The sequence below is a fragment of the Numenius arquata genome, chromosome 2 (genome assembly GCF_964106895.1).
Source record: "Numenius arquata chromosome 2, bNumArq3.hap1.1, whole genome shotgun sequence".
In the NCBI taxonomy this organism is placed as follows: domain Eukaryota; kingdom Metazoa; phylum Chordata; class Aves; order Charadriiformes; family Scolopacidae; genus Numenius; species Numenius arquata.
In genome coordinates, this window is record NC_133577.1 from 47,660,365 (window position 1) to 47,681,576 (window position 21,212).

At 40.5% G+C, this 21,212-nt stretch overlaps 2 protein-coding genes across 5 annotated transcripts in view; one reads left to right on the plus strand and one right to left on the minus strand.

Moving 5' to 3' along the window:
• Positions 1-794: 794 nt before the first annotated feature.
• MIXL1 (Mix paired-like homeobox) lies at positions 795-1,615 on the plus strand. Its single transcript, XM_074144221.1, has 2 exons — positions 795-1,109; positions 1,196-1,615. The coding sequence occupies exons 1-2, from the start codon at positions 795-797 to the stop codon at positions 1,613-1,615; spliced, it is 735 nt and encodes a 244-aa protein (XP_074000322.1).
• Positions 1,616-3,777: 2,162 nt separating this feature from the next.
• LIN9 (lin-9 DREAM MuvB core complex component) overlaps positions 3,778-21,212 on the minus strand; it is a 39,629-nt gene continuing 22,194 nt past the window's right edge. For 2 of the 4 annotated variants that reach the window (XM_074168002.1, XM_074167999.1), the window contains 9 exons: positions 18,108-18,265; positions 16,845-16,978; positions 16,087-16,206; positions 15,811-15,912; positions 10,929-11,009; positions 7,244-7,369; positions 6,630-6,812; positions 6,422-6,519; positions 3,778-5,177 (listed from right to left, as the gene is read on the minus strand). In XM_074168002.1, coding sequence (XP_074024103.1) covers positions 5,072-5,177; positions 6,422-6,519; positions 6,630-6,812; positions 7,244-7,369; positions 10,929-11,009; positions 15,811-15,912; positions 16,087-16,206; positions 16,845-16,978; positions 18,108-18,265 — 1,108 coding nt within the window. In that variant the 3' untranslated portion in view covers positions 3,778-5,071. The remainder of the gene's footprint in view (positions 5,178-6,421; positions 6,520-6,629; positions 6,813-7,243; positions 7,370-10,928; positions 11,010-15,810; positions 15,913-16,086; positions 16,207-16,844; positions 16,979-18,107; positions 18,266-21,212) is intronic. The other 2 variants (XM_074168001.1, XM_074168000.1) reach the window with 2 other exon arrangements.

Consider the following 21,212-nt stretch of genomic DNA (forward strand, 5'->3'; position numbering starts at 1 on the left):
CAGGCAGGGCCTGTCGGAGCGTCGGGGCATGGTGTTGGTGCGAGACCTCTCCAGCTGGGAAAGCGTTCTCGCGGAAGCGCCTGGGCTGGTGTGAGCGGGAGCACGGAGCCATTAGCAACCGGGTGGGAAAGGTGGGGACAGCAGCGCCTGTCTCTGCCCCGTCGGGGCTCTCCGGGTGCGTTTGACCGGCACCTGAAAAAGAAAAGAGATGTTTTTCTCAGCAGTGGGCAAGGCAGGAGGCCGCACGCCGGCAAAGCCCTGCTAACGGAGCAGCCATGGATGAGGGAAGGGATAAATTTTGTTTATTTTGGGTCTCGTACCGTGCAAGATCCAGATCCCTGCCTCGCCAAAGCTGCTGGAAAACACCCACCTCCGCACCAGTAACCACATCAGCCCAGATGTTGTATCAGAATAACCCAGCTGCGGGACTGGGGTGCCAACCTCCCAGTGCCAAGTCCTTCCGCCCGCCGAAGGCGGATGCAAACCCCGCTCCGCTCCCCCCCCCGCCTCCGCTGCCGGCGTTTCCTGGTCGAGGGCCACCGGCCATCACCCACCCGGCCGGAGGTGATGGGGGGGGGACTGCGGTGCCCGGGCCGCCACCGAGGCCGCCGGGCCGGGGACAACCCACCAGCGAACCGGGGCTGCGGGGCACGGCGGGGGGCCCGGACCTCCTCGCCCACCTTCCCCATGGGACCGTGCCGCTCCCCCCACCCCCCAACCCCCGCCCCCGCCGAGCCCCCTCCCCGGCTATAAAGGGCGGCGGGGTGGCCCGGGCCCCCTCCTGGCCCGCTGCCATGTCCGCGCTGCGCTTCGGGGAGCCCCCGGCGGAGCCGCTCGCCTTCCCCGCGGGACGGTGGGCAGGGGGCGGCGAGCCCGGCCCGGCCTCCCCCGGCCTCAGGGTGCTTCCCCCGACGGGTCGGGCCGGGGGGGCGGCGGAGCCGTCGGAGGGGGCGCCGGCGGCAGCGGCTTCGCAGCGTCGGAAACGGACCAGCTTCACGGCAGCGCAGCTGGAGACGCTGGAGCTGGTCTTCCAGGACACCATGTACCCCGACATCTACCTGCGGGAGAAGCTGGCCGACGCCACGCAGATCCCCGAGTCCCGCATCCAGGTGAGGGGCGCCGGGGGAAGCACCGCACCGCACCCCCCGGGGCCGCCCCCGCACGCCCGCCCTCACGGCCGCCCTTCTCTCCCCAGGTCTGGTTCCAGAACCGACGCGCCAAGTCCCGCCGCCAGCGGGGACCCCCCCGCACCGGCCCCGCCGTCCCGCCGCCGCCGGGCTACCCGCGGCCGCCCCGCTTCGCCGCCCCGCGCCCCCCGGAGCGGCCCCGCTGCGCCCTCTCCGGCCTGGCCCCCATCGTCCCCGTTAAGGAGGAGGGCTCGGCCCCCTGCGAGTGGCCGCCGGCCGCCGCCTCCTTCCCCCCCGGCCCCGGCTTCGAGGGCTTCCCGCCGGGCCCGGCCGAAGCCCCCTCCTTGTCGGGGCCGCCCCCTTACCCGCCCGCCCTCGCCTTCTGCGGGCAGTACTCGCCCGTCTCGGACGCCGAGGACACCAGCGGCTACTCGGAGTCGGGCTCGGAGTGGGAGGAGAACGCCCTGGGAGCCTTCCGAGCCCTCTGAGCGCCGCCGGGACCGGGACCCGGACCCGTTCCCCTCCGGGGGCTCCGCGGCTCGGGGCGGGGGGGGCAGTCCCGTACCCGCCACCTCACCCTTTGCTCCGCCGCTGTTGCACTTTATCCGGTAGTAACTGATTTTTACCTATTTATTTAAGAAAAGATACGGGCCAGCTCCATCAGCTGAGGGCATCTTTTTACACTGTATTTAAAGATTTCCATTAGCGCGTTTTTGTATTTCTATTTAACCTCCTTTGGCCAAAAAGTTAACCGAGTCCACTGTGTTTTGGGGGATGGGGGATGGTCTTGAAAAGTAAAAGAGGGGGGCTGGTCTGTCGGGACTTTTTGAGAGGAAAAAAAAATAAAAATAAAGGTTTACGGGTTTTTTTTTGCTCTATTTTGTGTGTGTGCCTGGTGCAGGGACGGGGTTTCTTACCTTAGCTGAAGTGGGGGAGAGCACAGCGGTGGGAGATATCCCAGTGGTTCCTCTTCCCAGGGCCTGGAGAGCCACGGCTGCGGTTTGGGTGCGAGTCAGAGACCTGAAGGACACAAAAACTGCCTTAAACCCCTCTCGGTCTGTACTTGCTTTCAGTCTGCTCTAAACAACCACCCCATATCCCTGAACGAAAACTGCAAATTTATGGCCTAAGAAATAAAACCCCAAACCCTCAAATCGTCGTCTTGCTTAGACCAAAGCCTCAAATCTGCCACTTAAACCAAGGTTAATGTTAAACTACAGAAAATTAGTAATATTTTGTGAACGCTGTAAAGGCACTTTAGCTTTCAATTTGAATAGCAGGGACTACACAGAGGCTGGTTACGTGATGGGTAATGGGCTGAACGGCTCTGCACCGAGAACACCAAAATCAGTAATAACAGAAGCCTCTCCTGTAATGGAGTTTATTAAGGGAGGATATATTATTATATATGTATTTTGAGGATAAGGCCAGTTCTTCCTGCCTACAAAGCTGCACTTCAGAGCAAGCTGTAAGACTGTTAGGGAAGAACACCTGAATGCCATGAGGCTCTGAGGACTCGGCAGCACAGAAGAAAGTGACCCGTGTCCTGGTGGCAGAAATACCCCCTGTGGGGAAATCACGCCCCCAATCCCTCAGTGTCACCCCATAACATACCTGCGCTTGCAGGGTCTGGGACAGCTGAGCCATGGTTGAGCTGCAAGCTCGTAAGGGGAAGAGGCATCACACAGGATTGCTGATCGATATCCTCCCTCCAAAAAACAGCTGTCCTTGGAAAAAAAAACACATGAAGGAAAAACCCAACGAACCGACCAAAATTAGGTACCTCTGCCCAGGTGGAGTGGGTGTCCGAGGGGCTGTTATGTCAGGGGTCAGGAAGGCCCCCCAAGAGAAGGACTTACGGCAGGAGACAGAAAATGAGACAATAATTTCTTGGGGGTGCAGGGTGAATTCAAGTTTAGCGACCACAAGAAACCAAACCGACTTGTTCTGTTCCTGCAGACCAAAGTTACGGTAGTTGTGGTGGCGAGTTCTGCATTAACTCTGACCCAACACACCCCTAATCGAGGGGAAACGCAGCCTCTTGAGAAGCAGCGCGTATATTCCCGTTGCCTACATGCGTTGGCCAAGTGACAAGTCAAAGCACGTGGATACTTTTATCACAAATTACGTACCTTCCTCTTACGTTACGTCACCCCGCCGCAATCAAAAACCCCGCTCCAACACAAAGTGTGTTGGAAAGAGCACGTTTAAGAATCCACAAGGACAGGGGTGAGAGCAAGTATCAAGAAAGTTCCTTTCTCCTGAGTTCACCGTGGATGGTGTTCGTTACTGTCACACCAAACCCCTGAGTCAGGCCTTGGCACCTCCCTCTGCTTAAATTAAAAGGGTGGTGGGAGAGGACCTTTCTGTCTTCTTTAAAATGGATGGTAACACCACAAAATAACGGGTGACGTAATTACAAAAGCAATTGCAGGGACCGCTACAACGTTCTGTGGCGTTACCAGGTGTACGTTTCCCTGGGTAACTCGGCGAAGTCAGTGTTTTGCATCATTTTGTAATATCCCATGTAAAGTTCCTAAATGCATTTTAAAACAGCTACTCACCTCGTCCTCATAACATTGCGTTTTCAGCAATTAAATTAACTTCTGGTAAAAAAACCAATGACCTGAGACCATCTGCAAAAAAGTTTGCGTTTTTGTGAAATATATCAACTCTCATAGGTCAATTTATTCAGAGTTACAAATTTCATTGAGAATAAAAGATTTATGCATTTCTCTTAATTAACAGAACAAGTTTAGCTAAATATAAACTCTGCACTAAAGTTTTGCAGTGGCACAATACCAACACAGAATACAGAAGCATCTTTAAACTATACAAAATTTTAAAATTGAAAATAATCCTGTTTACATATTCTTTATACATTAACATATAAAAGGCCTCATTTAATGAGGCATCTAAAAGAATCAAAAACATCTCTACAGCTATCTCTGAAAATCCGTATCTGGAAACAATCCGTTACACAGAAGCTTTACAAGACTATTTAAACAAACCAATACACACTTTTTACAAGATTAAACATTCCCAAAGGTACTCATAGGCAGGTTGTCACTCTTTATTCTTGCTGTTTACCTCACTGGTTACCTTTAATTATAAAAATCTTCATATTTATATACGTTGGGTATTGTGGGATAACCAGTAATCTAATTCAAAAGTTGTGCAAAACAAACAAAAAATTTGGAAAAACAATACGTTTAATCAGTCATTTATATAAAATACCAACTAAAGCACTTCTTTTGCCCCGCGTGAAGGGAAAAAGCCATAACCAATCTCTCTCTGGAAAGTCACCAGTTACGGTTTTCTATTCCTTCATTAGACTCCTTCTATAAGTTACGATAAATTAAAAGTTCCAACCAGGCATTGACTGATGGATGGACCTGCCCAACATCCTCCAGTTTCCAGCTTCTGTTTGCTGTCCGTATCCTGCTGCCGCTGCTTCAGACGAGAAAGGCTCCGCCTGCGTTGCCACCGCTGCTGTGGGAGGCTGAAAGGGCACCTCTCCATACCCACCCAGTAGCCCGCCTTGACCCAACAAAGACTTGCCCACGTGGCTACTGGGGCACTTCCTCTTCAAATCACTGCTAACGTACCCGCAGAGATGACAGCAGGAGGTGTGCAGAACTCGTCTGAACTTTTAAAAACTAAAGTTCAAATTATACGAAGCTATGTTTTCAAGTTAATTATAATAAATGCAATTACTAAGAGATTACCAGTTAGCAAAACTACTGTGTGTGAATAACAAACAGAGAAATCTAATGTCACGCTGGCCAGTAATGCTGGTTTTCTTAAGAAGCAGATAGAATATATTCTAAGAGGGTCCTTTCTGAGAGGTTTCCTTGTCTTTCGGCAGTTAGGATATTTGGTGAAGCCTATAGAAAGGAAGAGGATTTTCTGGAACTACTTGCTGTACGCTTGGAAGAAAACGTTCAGTCTCTGTTGGTGTTATTGGCTGCAAACGCATGTAAATTCCCCATCTGGCTCAGGCCACTCTGAATATGTGCAACGTGGATCTCGACGTTATTCTGAAAACAGCTACAGGAAAAAAACAAGAAAAAGGAGAAAGCATTAAACACCATATTTAAGAGTCACGCTGGAATGTTTCTTCAGCGAAAGTCAAAGTATGAACATGGCCAATACAGAAATTCAGAGAGTGACACACACCAATGCAATTTGATTATGTGAAAATAGCACTTGCATAAAGAGCTGCAAGAAATCAAGAGTTACTGACTCGGGTACTTTGACATTACCAGAGTTAATGAAATAAAAACATTATGAAGAGATGCGAAAATGCTCAAAATAAGTACAGTGAAATGGAAACACCATCGCCTTCTTTGCAGTGTACATTGACCTTTAGTTGAATCCCTTCCAACATGGAATTTGCAGTATTGATTATAGAGAAGTTTCACTAATGTTTGGGTTTTAATTTTTGTTTCTACAAATGAAAAATAATTATTTTTAAATCAAAAGGCCATCCTACTATCTTTGAAAAATAAAAAGTGTGCAGCCTCCCATTATTATGTAGCAATACGAATATGGAGAGTATAAGGAAATATTAAGCATTTTGGTATATTTTCTAAATGATGCAATTTACCAGCATTATAATTATAAAAAAAAATATCCTGGTCACAAATTGTCAGAAGCTGCAGTGTACTCCAGGCAAATATCACTGTGTTCTCGCCATCACCACATTCTTGCTATTTTTGTAAAGCTTCCTGGGGCACCTGCTGGTGACAACTGTTGAAAAATGGCTCATCTAGATGAGATGGGCCTTTGATCTGGCAAAATGTGGCCGTTCTTCTGGTTCTTGGTTTAAAATATCACCGATGGAAGCTGGTCAGAAGCTGTAATTGTCTCCTATGCCAGCTTTTGATATTTACAGACAAGAGGTTGAGTAACTACACCAAAAAATACTGAAATTGTACTGTTCTGTGGTGTAAAGAACTTATAGTACATTTACTAGTGGGATTTCAAAGTCTGAAAATGCTCTAAAATAACTTACTGGTTGTCATGAATGACTGAAGAGCAAGAAAGTCTAGTTGTTGCTGCCTCAATTTAACACTTCTTTTTTTCCTTTTTAAAAATCAGGTTACTTCATTGATAGGTTCAAACAGAAAACTGCTAATTTCACACTCCCTTTAAGAAGCCCCCTTGTTAAATGGGACCATTCCTATAAGTTACCAGATTAAAACCCATACCCATAAGATATGGTAATACCATAAGAATTGCCTGCTGGCACAAAATGTGTAATTAAGAATTAAATATTCAAAACGTAATACCTGATATTTGAGGAGTCTATTGAATTCTTAATGTCATTTAATGAATCTGTTAGTGATTTAAATTCAAAGGAATTCAGGTCACCTCCTTCCGCTAGACACTGTAGGGGAAGAAAACAAAAAGTGTTCTCAGAGTTTGGCACAAAGGAACTGATGGAACCTTAATACGATGTATTTTATGAGAGAAGCTGTATTTTTGTGAACGTTTTACCTTGATCTGCAGTAATATTGCTGTAAGCCTGGCAATAAGAGTAGTTAAATTTTCACTTTCAACGCAAACCTGTCCTGTTGTTGAGGAATTTGCTTGCCTGACGATCTCCTGAGCCTCCTCCTCACACCGGCGCCTCAGATCTGTGGGTTGATCTGCGGGCTGGAGGCCTTGGTCAGGAGCAAGCTGCAGAGATATCAATACAAGAAATGAAGACCAAAGATCTCCTTTACGTTTGGTGTATGTGTGAAAAGACAAATGATTTCATAGCACATGGGGTTTTTTCTTCATTTATGGACCTGCATAAGTTACTGAATGGTTTAATGATGTTTTTTGTCAGCGTTGGGTTGATGGTTGGACTAGATGATCTGAAAGATCCCTTCCAACCCAGGCAATTCTATGATTCTGTAAATACTTCAAAACCGGTAAAAGAACCAGAGACAGACAGAGGCAGGGACAGAGAAAGAGAGAGAGAGAGAAGGAACCCAATACAGCTGCCACTAGTTTAATTTCAAAGTGACCCCCACCCTATGCCCTATTCCCAGGAACTTCTATATTTTTTTGTCTTTAGGTTAAGCAAAACCAACAAGTACATAGAGATTCCAGCAAAATCTTACCTCGTAACAATATTGTTGAACTTTATGCAAAACTTTATTTAAGTCTTTGTTTAGTTGTTCTAGATCTAGAACAATAGTTGCGTATCTCCTCTGAAACTCAATGCCTATTGGCATGGAATAGGATTTCTGTGGAAAAGACAAAGCACATTAAAGTTAATGCAATGCTGTAACTATATATCTTTTGAACTCAGCAAGAGGAATTTTCACTTGAAAATAACACTGGGATATTTGAAATCCCAGCGTTTAATAAAAAAAATTACAACATGCAAAATGTCAAAACCTACTATTGCTGTTTAAAGCTGACAACCGTGTAGTAACTACCGTGCTTTTATCCTCTTCCTAAAGCCTTAGGATAGTCTGGGGTGGTGAATGCTACAGAAGACAAGAGTAGTCTGACCTGCTTATTCTCTAGTAGCTGGGGATGGCTTCTCTCTACTGTGTGGACAGGTAACTGTCCTGTCAGTTGGAGGACAGTAGGGGACAATATGGCCACGACCACCTTGGCTGCAGAACGGGAGGCACAGCTCTCTAGTAAGTTAGTGGTCACCCGAGGATGACTCAGGGCTATGTCCTTCTGTTACAGCTAACAGTTCTGCCAAAAAACACGGTTACTAAAGCTTATGTTTGGTAATACAAGTATTTAGGGTAAGCACAGTCTCCCACAAAAGAATAAATAACAGAGTACTGTACTTTTTTTCTGTTTTCAGACTGTGTCTTGACACTGTTTGGGTGGCATTTATGACACTGAAACAAAACATACAATATATTGTAAAATATAAAAAATTGTAATTATGAAAAAAAATGAGGCTGAGGGGAGACCTTCTTGCTTTCTACAACATGAGAGGTTGTAGTGAGATGGGGGTCGGTCTCTTCTCCCAAGTAACAGGCAATAGGACAAGAGGAAATGGCCTCAAGTTGCACCAGGGGAGGTTTAGGATGGATATTAGGAAAAATTTCTTCACTGAAAGGGTTGTCAAGCCTTGGAACAGGCTGCCCAGGGAAGTGGTTGAGTCGCCATCCCTGGAGGGATTTAAAAGACGTGTAGACGTGGTGCTGAGGGACATGGTTTAGTGGTAACTTGGCATTGCCAGCTTAATGGTTGGACTTGATGATCTTAAAGGTCTCTTCCAACCAAAATGATTCTGTGACTCTAAACAGCCTCTTGCAAGGTAAGCAAGATATATTTCCACTGCTTCTCAGCCACAAGTTTGAGATACAGGTACCTCATACAATCAAACCTGTAGCCACAGATGTCACACCAAAAGATGAAGCAAATTGCAATGGCAAGAGCCTTCATCAGGAGGATCCAGGTCAAAATCTCAAAATTGAGGTTTCAGTTATCAGTTCAGTTGCAAGTTCCCCATTAAACAATCACTGAAATGATTTCTAGGGATTTACAGGTCTGAATACCAAATTAATAGGGCTTTTAACTAACATCATCAGAGAGGAAAGGCTAAGGGCATTCTATGTCAGTGATGATGAAAGAAATATTTCTCAGCACCAGCACTATTTCTGACCCAGGAGCAACCTGAGATCTGGTAACGCTGTACAAAGAGCTGAACCGGCAGACAAAAGATGGATGGCTTTTAGTAGATGGAAGGAGGTAAACATCTCTGTCCTTGAACATCTACATGTTTCTCTGGATTGATCAGCACCACCTTTACCTTGTCTTTATCACAGGTCAAGTGAAAAAAGGAACTAGTCACCCTTTTTATTGAGATTTGTTTATCCAAATGGGTATCAGAAAAGCTTCACTGTTTTACATACACAATAACTTGCTTATAGCCTGTAACCAAGATTAGTAGTGATGTCAAGATGCTTAACTATTAATAAGCTGTCCTTTCAGAAAAATGAAATAGAAAATATGCAGTTGCATGTATTAATAGCTCCTCTGAAGGAATCCCCTGCCTCACATAATTTTATTATTATTGCCAGATAATAATGGACTACATTCAGTACCAGTTCTGATTTGGGTCAGTTCCATTTATTTCTATATTGGATCAGTCATTAAAAAAAGTCTCCATAAAAGGATTGCTTTAAACCAAAGAGTGGTGTTACTCTAACTATTACCAAATCACAATTCTATGAATCATTATCAAGTCTGACAATTAAGCTATACTTGAATGAACTCAAAGGATTCTATTTCATTCACGTTGAGGTATGTTACTGATATTCAACTGGATTGGTGCCGGAAAGAGATTCTTGTTCAAAGAAAATACATTTAAAGGAGAAACAATATATACTCAGCAGCACAAATGTGGATGGGACAGCGAGGATTAGGAGACAAGGGTAAGAATGAGGCCCAAGAGAAAGATATCATGTCCTCTATTTATATCAGGACAGCCCTGAACAGTAATGGAGGTTGCTCTACAATTGCTGCTTTACAAAGGAAACCGCGCAAGGGAAGAATTTCAAAAGTATCTCAAAGTCCTTATCTAGGCTTAACAACTGAGCTAAAATAGATGAAACAACATTTATTTCTACAGCCTCTTCTGCCCTGTTGCTTTTTCAATTTTATTTTCCTCAATATTATTATTCCACAATACAGTTAATTTATGACTTAGTAGCTGAGTACCATCTTAATATCTGTACTCTTGTCAGAGGAAGGCTACTTTCACTCCTAAGGATTTCCTTATTTATGCAAAAGTACTAATATCTCAGTAAAACCAAGAAGTTTTAGTTTGTTTTAAGAATAGTTGGCAGTTTTTCAATATCAGAGTTACAGGTTGCAGTGGTATTTTTTTTTAATCTTGCTTCTTTTGGCATCTATTTTAATTTTTAATATGCAAAATTAAAAGACAAAACATTTGATACACGGGAAAAAATAATGTAGCAACTGAAATGATAACAAGGTGTACAAGAGCAGCATCTCTTACAGAGACATAGGGGTGGGGAAGTAGGAAGCAGAATAACAGAACATATATGTGCACATCATCACTGAAGGGACAAGGAGGGAAATCTTCCCACAATAAATCAAATCCTTCAACATTCAAATACTTTACATGAAAAAAAAAAATAGTATTTTTAGTTTCAAGAAATAAAAAGGATGACTCTTTCTCTCCACAAACCTCTAGTCCTCTGTCTGAGTGGATGTTAGCAGAAGGTTGAGACTGAGAGCTTTCCACTTTCAAGTTGATTGATAGCAATGGGTGGTAGAAGAGACATTCTTATCATTTTGATTTACTGACTGCTGATTAGATAAAGTCTATCAAGAAAAACTATTCTGCTGCTGCTAATTATGCTGTAGCTGCTCTGGTATTGTAATTTTAAATGCTGGTCAAGAGCACTCAGACCTTTATATAGAAAATCTCTGAACTGAGCTACTGTTTCAGACAGAAAGCTAAAGAAATAAGCACCTACCATCCTCAAAATAAAATGATGATGAATGTCTTACCATATAAACTTGTACTCAAGATTCCCAAAGTACATAGTACTTCCTTACTTTACGTGTCAACTGACATACGCTGTTCCGATGTTAACGTTAATCAGTTTCCAAAGCATAATGCTTTCAAAGGAAAATCATATTTGAAACAACTGACCTGACTTGTCTTTAAAAAAATAAAATTTCGCATTATAGAAAGTGATAAAATATAGATTTTATCTAGACTCTAGTTTTAATTGTGTCTATTTGCATTAGCTGTTAAAGCATATCCTGCTTTAAGAACTGAAAAGAGAACATTCTCACCAGCTTTTCTGCTTCTGTATTCATCTCTCTCAATTGTTTGATGTGTTCCTTCTTGATCATAAGGATTTTTGATAACCTGGTCTAAAACAAAAGAACTATTTTTAGAACGAATGGGTCCTTAAGCAGTTTTGAAACGCCACAGAAATTAGAGATAATAAAATGTGTATTTATTTCATAATTTTAAAATACATTTCTCAGTTGTTCATCAAGTTAAGATGCAGAAATAAAAATTAATTAAATGATGGATTTTCCAGAGATTTTTAAAGCATTTTCAACTGCCCTAGATTGGACAACACTAAAAATCCATCAGCCGAAAATCCCTATAGAAAGACTAATATAATTTATGGCCAGCTACAGCCTGAAGAATCAAGAATCTTCCTTTTTCTGCAGCCTGAAGGAAAACCAAGGGTATCATCATGTACTACAATTAATATCACTCACCTTCCAATACCTTTTTTTCACACAGTTTTCAGCCATGCCCTCGACTGAGCACCAGCCCTTTGTGTACACTCCTGCAGTAAAACCTGGTACAGAGATTGGATCTATTTTATACAGAACAACTCTAGGCTTTCCATTTCCCTCGTTTATAACAGGAATACCCTGTTCCTGCTGCTCTCGGGACCTGGCAGGTTGAAGTGGAAATCACTGGGAGTGCTCTCAACACACACATCACTCCTAAAACTATTCATGCCCTATAGGGCCCCGAGAGAAATCCTGGCTCTGCTACAACCAGCAACAGTTTTATTACTGAGGGAAACAGCACCAAGATTTCAGGTTTTATAAATTGCAAAGGGCTTAACTGCATCCTAGTTGTGGAACACAGGACTGGGAGAAATCCCAGGCCAACATACATCTGCGTATATATAATCCCCTTTGTTGATTTTTCAAGTTCAGCCTTAACACAGCCAGGTTTCTTGCCCTCACAAAACCTAATGGAAAATTGTTCAGCTAATTATGAATCTTCTTGCAATTTCCATGTTAAATGCATTCTTGTTCACTTCATAGTAATTTGTTCTGCTAAAGCTGTTTTTCAGCTCAATATCATAGAGTCATAGAATGGTTAGAGTTGGAAGGGACCTTAAAGATGATCTGGTTCCAACCCCCCTTGCCATGGGCAGGGACACCTCCACTAGAGCAGGTTGCTCAAAGCCTCATCCAGCCTGGCCTTGAACATCTCCAGGGATGGGGCATCCACAACTTCCCTGGGCAACCTGTTCCAGTGCCTCACCACCCTCATAGTAAAGAATTTCTTCCTAATATCTAATCTAAATCTCCCCTCTTCCAATTTAAAACCATTACCCCTTGTCCTGTCACTACATTTCCTGACAAAGAATATAGGCTCTCCCTCCTCATATTTATCCCTGTTTATTCAGAGACAGTAAAAACATCTCTTCCCCACTGCTCTTTCACTAGACCCAAGCCTTTCCACTCTCCTCTCTCATAAAAGCCTCTCCACCTCCTACACTTTTGTGGCCCTTTCTGTATCTTTATTCCATTCGCTGTCATCTCTCCTGACCACAAGCAAAGGGAAGCCTGTACCAGTATTTCAAATGACAGACTTGTAAATTAGACCCATAAAACGGCGTCAAGACTTCTCTCTTTCTATCACAAATACTTTGCCAGATGCATCTTACGAGTGTCCAAGTCCTCCTTCATGAAGCTGGTAAGTCCCCAACTTAATGCAGAATATATTATTTGGCCCCCAGACTCGCAAGGTATTTGGTCCTTAACCTCTACTTCGACATCCAAACATATTCAGGGATGCAGGGCCCTCATTCTCCAGTTCATGAGCTTGGATATTATATTATATTATATTATATTCATCCCATTTCCAGATATACTCCAATGGTCAAGATGATCTGATTCCTTCTACAAGAAACTCTGACCTTTCACTGTATCTGTGATATCAACCAATTTTCTCTCACTGGTACATTTTATTAAATAGACTTCCATTTTAATTTGGCATTTGGATTCTGGCATTTTAATTTGCCAGAATCATCAGTGAATGCTTTAACTTGGTTCACCCCTATTTTCCTTGAGAAATTCTTGCCTAACAGCTCTGTTTTCAGCATAGCTCATCCTATTTACTGTTACAATTTATAGTTCTCATTAAACTGGAAATGAGGTTTTAGCACAATGCTTTTCCACATTAAAAGAGATGAAGGAACAACCCAACCAGTATCTTTAGATTTGTACTTTAGATTTCATTTTTCAGTCAAAAGAATATTTATAAGAACACAAACATTTCAAAGTAAAGTATGAAATAACTTATTACGGAATATTTTCAAAATTTTCATAAGCAGGAAATAGTCAGAAAAATAGTATTAATTTTCATATCTTTTCCTCTGCATTTAAGCTGAGAAGATAATTCCTTCTTCCACAGCAACCAGGAAGACATCAATTCCCTTTTCGGGACATGCTGCATGAACATACTCCCTCCACTGGCCATGGAGCGATCCTGCAAACAAGCTGGTTTGTCCTACATTGTCTCCTTCCCAATCTAATTTTTTTCCCCAAAACATGAAGGGGGGTGGCGGGACCTGTAGCTGAGTGCTTGGAAAAACATCCTCCAAATTTTAATACTGACTAGTATGTAATCTATCAATTTTGACGTGCAGTATAGCCTAGGAAATATTTAAGGGTACATTACATATTGCATGTAAGCATGAAAGACTTTTTTTTTTTTAATTTATTACTTGTTTATTGTTGACTTTATTCTTACTATCATAACATTAATTTTTGAGTCGTTCTTCTCCTAATACGCATGTTTGTCCACAGTAAAAACCAGAAAGCAGTCTCTGATGCCAAAATGTAGACACATAGAAATTAATATAAAGATTTAGAAAAACTAAGACTCACCAGTGTAGAACTATGATTAAAATAGTTGTTACTAGTCCCAATGTTTGCTTACAACTGTAAGTTACAGGTAAAGAGAATATCCCTAACATTTAGTTGTCAGTGTCTGCAGGTGATTCTGGCTGCACTTCCTTTTGCTCCAAATTAATTTCAGGACCCATAAAAGAGAACTAAAGGGTTGGACTGAAACCTTATTGAAGGTCTGCTGCGTTTTTTCTGTTTTATCCAAAATAAAGTTTTTCACCTGAAATTGTTTATTCACAGTATCACAAACAATTGCTAGGTAATAGTTCTCCAGAGAGTTTTCTCTGAATCCAACATTTTCTGATCATTTACTTCCTGAATCACCTTTAAATCAGAGTGAGGGCTTTGACCTTTTTATTGTATCAGTGTGTAAGAAAGGCTAGAACATCTTTAATGGTCACTTATAAAAATACATCTGGACTGGTGAACAACGTGCAATCAATTATTAGTATTCACCAGCCTCACACATTTCACACCACCAAATTTCATTACCATCCTTAAACTTCTAATAAAAAAGTTGATGCCTAAGATGCTAGGCTTAAAAAAAATGCACAGTAGGCCTTCAATAAATGTTTTTTAAGCCCTGCAATTCTTGCTCACATAAACAAATGGCAAAAATCCATGGCTTGATTTTGTTCAGAATCTTTTGTCAATCTTCAAGCAAAAAATACGTATTAATGTGGTATCTTTGTAAAATGCCACCATTTGTAATACAAGCAAGAGGCCTCTACTTTTAAAACTCAAGATTTCCTTATAACAGGTAATAATATATCACCAAACGTGACTGAAAAAAACCCACACATTTTCAGATTTAAAATACAGAAACAGTATCACAAATGGATCAACTTGACGCATTGAATAATTGTAAAGCTCAATGCACCTTAGCTATCTCGTTTCATTGAAGACACTCGGTGACTCAGGCAGGAGGAGAGCTGCAGGTAGAGTTTAGCAGCATAAACAAAGACCATATCTTTTGTGTATTTCAATTTTTAACACAATTAATCTTCTAGCAACTACCTCTATTTTAAATTTTCTGAGCCATCTTTTGAAAAATTAGCTTCATACAGTAAGTTTCCCCTAAAAAACTGAATAGATCTTTCTGTCAAATAAAATTTATTATGTTGAGTAGCCAAAATATTAGTGTCTCGTATGAGCTACTTGATTCTTTTGACCAATTACATACACTTTAAAATTTGAGAAGTGTTTAGCAATATCATTTCTCAGTTCTTAGTATTTTAAACACAGATAATTCCAATCTTCTTTAGCATGTTCAAAACAGCTTTCATTGTTAAACAATTAAATTACAGATCTTAAGGTAATTCAACAGGAGCAATTACAGTCTTCCATCATCCTGAAGAGTAACTTGCTTCGATGAGTTTTGATATTCACTGAATCTCAGCTTTCTACCATTACTTGTCTGTGCTCTTCTGAATTGGTGTACAAAAATCACTGAGGAATTATTTCATAAAGATGAAGAAAAAAAAAAGAGTTTTCTTATGTATACCATGTATGTTTGCTTCCCGGGGAAAAGTGTTTTTTTTCTTCTGTGTACAGTGTATGTAGGATATCATAGAAGATAAAATACAGTATTATACAATATATGATAATGCACATGGGCAAATGTTATCTGTATAATGCAAGTATATTTAAAATTAAAAAAAAAAAGTGTTAACACAGTACAAAGTTTGCAGGTAGAAATAATATCTTTTTTTTTTTTTTGACCAACTGGTAGAGCTGGGAAAAATAAGGCACCCTTTTGGAGACCTAAGTCCCTCCTGCTGTCTGAGGAGCAGCATGTTTCAAAGCTTATGAACAAGTCAGAATATTAAGAAGGCGTGTGGGGGAATAAAAACAAAGATTATTAACGTCTTTTCAAAAGTTATTTTGGATATCACCAGATCTGTCATAAGTCAACAGAAGGTCATTTAACTGCAGAAGGACTGGCAGAATAAACACAAAAGGATAATTCACAACAAAATTAAGAGTTGTAGTTAACACTTACCACTTGAATGAGGAATTCTACTGGAAAGCCTCCTAGTGTTTCAGTATCTGTGCCTGAAATTTTGCTTTTCCATGAAGATTGTCCTAATAAAGGATCACTGTCCTGTACAAGAAAGAATATTTAATTTAATACCTTATTTTTAGAGGGATTTGCTAAATTTTTTATCTTGCTGAATAACCTCAGAAAATTAATCTCAAAAACTGTTTAAGGTAACAGCTTCAACATGTACCAGAAAATATTTCAATTATGAATATTACATGAAAAAAAGTAACTTACTGTAATTGGAGACTGCAGTGAAGGTGTGTAGTGCAATCGGGGAGGGGTCATAAAGAACCTTGAAGGCCGTTGTTTCTGTCCAAAGGCAGCAATTGGCATGGTTTCATGAGGCTCGTTACTCTGCAAGACAGGAAAAGGAAGGATACACTGAGCTGTCAGATTAATTAATTTTACACACCTTTTGGAATACATAATTTATTTCTGGAATCTGGACTAGCCATGGTACAAAAAGGCCAGGAGCTAGGAAATAACCCCAAATTGTTTGACCAAAGCAACATCCCCACAAGTAGCTTCGTTACCGTAAGAAGTTTCAAAATGTGGTTAAACAACCCATAATACTTGCTTGCAACTACCCCAGGCTGTTCCAGACTTTGGCAGATTACAAAGGGCCAGGTTTTCTTGAAAATTTTCTGCAAATCCTGACCGGATCCCATAGCAGAACTGTCTTTGGGATCTTACACTACTCATTATCTTTCTTCACATTAAACTCAGGCTATTATAACAACCTATAATAGTAGGTGTAGTAAATTATTCCAGCCTGAGCTATTATGTTTTTATATAGAGGGTTATCCTGTTCTACAAAACCATGAACAGTAGAAGCTCATTCCCCTGGAATTTCCCATGCATCTGTTATGCTCGTTTCTATTTTATGACAATACCACCTGGATGTAGTATTTTGAATTTTCTTTTTTTTGATTAAAGCATACAATTGCAGATTTTTTTAAATTTAATTTTAAGAATGTGTCATTGATACTTACAAGAACTTCATAATCTGGGACTGTGTGTGTTCCAAGACCTGCCCTGTCAAAAGTCACTCTGTATGTAGCATTAAGGGTGTCTACAGCGTCTATTTGTCCAGTGAATAGTCCATCATGGACACCTCGTAAACGTGCTTTAAAAAAAAAAAAACAACCAAAAAAAAGAAAAAAAAAAGAACAACAAACCAAACATTATAACGTTCTGATACCATTCAGAAAAATAGATTTGATACATCTTTTGCAAGCAACCCCCTATATGTATATTTTAAACCCACAGATTAAATGAAAAAAAAAAAAAAAAAGTTAACCCAGGAAAAGAATTGTATGCAATAGAAATACTACCCAAATTTTTGTCTTTTTGTCAAACTTATCTTTGTGAGTCAAGTATTTCCCAAATCTAATCCTTAACTCTACACTTATGCCTAAATAAAACAGTCTTTAATACCCAATACCTCCAGACTGACACAGTTTGCAAGCAAAAGCCAATTTCTGGCTGATTTTGCATACCCTTTTCTCTTTGATCCCTTCCACTGATGATTGCTTATTTAGCAAAAGATAACGAGGAACGCAGCTCGAGGAGAGGCAGCGTCGTGCACGCCTGCTCTTCAGCAAGAATTAAGGGCAGTGTTGCTGAAGAACACAAAAAGCAACGAACAGCAGTGGCTTGAGTGGGACATACCACACTTAAGTGAATGGAGGAGGAATTCTGGGCTGGAGGAATTCAAGTTTTTACAAAATTAGACAAAACTTGTGGAATATTGTTTTTAACAATATTCCTTTGTCGGTTACGAGTAAGTTTTTTCAGTAATGTAATGTCATGTTTAGTACACACATCCAACTTCACTGCAATATCAATTGTGTCTCTCTTTCAAAACAGACGGTTTTATATTTATGGAATAAAAATAAAGCTCAAGTTTTATATTACGTTAGAATTTAAATTTTCAGACAGCACTCCATTCTTTGCATTTAAGCATCTCTCTCTCCCCCCCAAGATTTATTAGGTATACTAGACATTAAAAATTTTAAAATTCTACAATTTGAACAGCAGAAATAATAAAACATACTAAGTTTGTACCTCAAAACCACATCACTGTTTTATAAATACTAGCTAATCCTCAAAAGCACCTTCTCAATAAGCTAAAAATATAGAGGTTTTGATATTTTACATTTATTTTAACTATGTGCACTAAGTATATTATGGTTTACTAAAATCTTTGCAAAACACTTGGCTGGTTTTTCGTTTGTTTGCTCTTCAGAAGTTACCTGTAACTTTTGTTCCTATTACAAGCGGTAATGGAATTTCTTCTGGAAGATCTTTGAACTGTGAAATATCTGCAACTTTCCGCTGCTGCAAAAGTCTTATTTTCTGCCGTTTCTGTTTTAATGCTGATCTCTCTTCCTCAAAGAATGCAGAGGAACACCTATAATATAATTACGTAAAACTATACTTAAATTCAGCACTGAAAACATACATATGAGAAGACGCATCAAATAAATAGACATAGTTTACAAATCAGCAAGGGAAAATGAAACAGCTTGAGGCGAAGTGTTCAAGAGAAAAGGATTTCATTGAACGGATTTAGACAGTCTTACTCCCCAGAATTATCAATCCTGAAATAACAGTTTATTTAAAAATAACACTCAGGAATGCTAGCTGTGGCATTAGTATATCAGAAGAGTACAACTTTGTTGGTCGTCTTCTGCTTATAGGGATCCACCCGGTGTCACAGCAAAGCTAAAGCAGGTCCCATAACCAGTCTGCTCCGAATACCAGTTTAATCCATGTAAAGAGGTCCCTGGCTGCCATCACTTACTGGTACAAAGTAAATCCCTTTCACATGTGCTCATTAGCTCAATTAAACTAACTTAGGATGAAAGGGCACCAGACTCAGAATATAAAAGGGCACTCCTCTGTCTCATCTCCTCACACCTGTGCGGAGTACAACTCAGCCACAAAATCTCTATTATGCACATGAATTGTTCTGAGATTGATCACAGTAAAAGGACAAATTTGTTTGAACTTGGGCTATTGTGTAAAATCAGATAAACTCCAGCAGTTCCCTTCCGCGTTTTGGTGTGGTGTCTTAAAAGGTAGGGGGGTGGGGGTGTCTTAAAAGGTAACATAAAAGACGGGAGACTTACTCCTAAGGCCATTACTTGGTTTGGTTCATTTTCACTTTTAACCCACTGAATAGGTACGATGCGTGAGGGAGATACTGAAAGCACAAAGACACTAAGGACTCAATCCTATCTCTCTTTGCTTATTAAAAAAACTTTTATCATTCTTATGTCAATGAAAGAAGTCGTTTAAAAAAGGAGTATGGATGCCACTGTAGGTCTGCTTAATTGCAAAAGCAGTTATTTATCAAATAATTTACTACCTTTGTTAATTGCTTTACTGCAGTCAAATGTAATTTAAACATTTTCTGTGGAACTCGTGCAGTTATATATTGATCAGTGATCAATAAAAAGTCCTATTTCACGAGGTTATTTTAGAAGACACTGACAACTCTGCTGCTTCCTCCTTCTACACTGCAAATTATTTTCTGTTTAAAATCCTTCAAGACCTTCCTCAGTACTGAGCAGCCAGCTCCTGTTTCTGAGTCTGCTCCTACTACTCTCTCATTATATGCCAAAATAAACATTCTTATGTTTTTTTCTGGATACCCCTCACTTCGAGCGTTCCACAAAGTCATTTCGCTATTCTCCAAAATTTCTCTTCTTTGCAATGTGCATGAGAGGATGATAAGAACTGAGCTGTCAGGATGCTGGGACCACTTTCTTTCCTATCAACCAGCAGTTCCACACTCGTTTGTACGCATATATCATTTGCCTTTTATCTTATACATGGTTCCTAAATTATATGGGGCATAGACCAGTGTGTATAAGATCTTAGTCCTAAGCAAGACATTCTTAAAAAAAACCAACAATGAACAGGAAGCAATGGTAGTTGTGAGACTTATGCAAAGCTTATTTGGGCAGCCTCATTTAAAGATCCTATTTGCTTCATATTTACTACTGGGGAGGAACACATTTGAAATAATGCTTGCCATGGGCTGGGAATATGAAGTAGCAAAATGCAAGTCAGGGTTTTTCCCTTCCATTGAGGAGAACAGAGTGACAAGACAAAAAAAAAGGCAATACAGACTTTAATATTAGTCCTTCTAATCATGTCATGTCCAGGGCCTTGCATCAGGAACTTCAGATACCATCTGATAGTCTTTGAACCGTGCTCTTAGAAATAGAAATCCAAATGCCGATACACTAATCACTGACCTTGGAGGGCCCTACAACAGCAACTACTGTTTTACTGCTAGCTCAGTTGTTCTTACAAAGTCTCTGTTCCAAATGCTGTAGGTCATGGTTGTAGAAAGCATTTGCAACATATTTCTAGCTTCTGTTAAAGGAAATCTCCAACCCCATGTCCCCCAAGTATATTTAATAAAGGTTATCACATCTTTGTGCTATGCCTATGAAAAAATGAAGTTCAAAACTATGATACAGATCACGTTGCAATCTCCTTAGTTTTCTGTAGAGATGTTTTAAAAGGTTGAACATTCGACTCAGTTTCTACCTTGGTCATAAGAATTTGAACTATCAGAGGAATCATCACCATCATATAGTGGCAGGACAAGCACATCTGAGCTTAATTCAGATCCATTGCTATTTCACAACCCCAATTAAGGTTACACAGAGTACACAAGACTAACTATTACCTCTTCCTTTTCTTGGAGCATATCTTTCCCCACAGTCTACTGGAATCTTACAAGCTTTGCAGGCTCCCATGAAGAATACTGTTGTGCCAATCAACCACACTGTTGATGGTGTGATAGGACATTTAAAGTAGCAGCAGACATAAGAAAATATTACAATATATTTGAAACAAAATTAAAAAAAAAAAGAAGACAACCACGAGCACAGCTATCACACAGAGACACTATTATCCTCTGCCATCAACACTGTGGATGCAAAACACTTTTTTTTTTTTTCTTCCCTAATGGAGAGATTATTAACATGGTATTTAGCTTTCTTGTATATCGTGAGAAGAAATTTCTAACAGAATAGTAATGTAAAAAAAGCCTTTGCTCTAGAGGTAGATGAAAATGACCTTGAAAAATCATTCAAATGATTCAGAAGAATTCAAAATCTTTTAGAACTAAGGCCAAAGACTATGCTGGACATCTTAAAAAAGAATACCTATGAATATTTTTTAAAAAATAGCAAAAAGAAATGCGTATTTTATGTTGATAAAAAGCAAAAAGTTGTGAAGTTTTGGTTAACAAATGAAACAAGACTCTATATCCAGTCAAGAAGGGAATTTTATCAATGGTCCAACAGACTGCTGAATGAAGCAGGCAAGCTGATTTT

Coding starts and splice junctions, on each gene's coding strand:
- MIXL1 (XM_074144221.1), top strand. CDS start 795: ATGTCCGCGCTGCGCTTCGGGGAGCCCCCGGCGGAGCCGCTCGCCTTC. Junction 1,110..1,195: donor TCCCCGAGTCCCGCATCCAG/GTGAGGGGCGCC, acceptor TTCTCTCCCCAG/GTCTGGTTCCAGAACCGACG.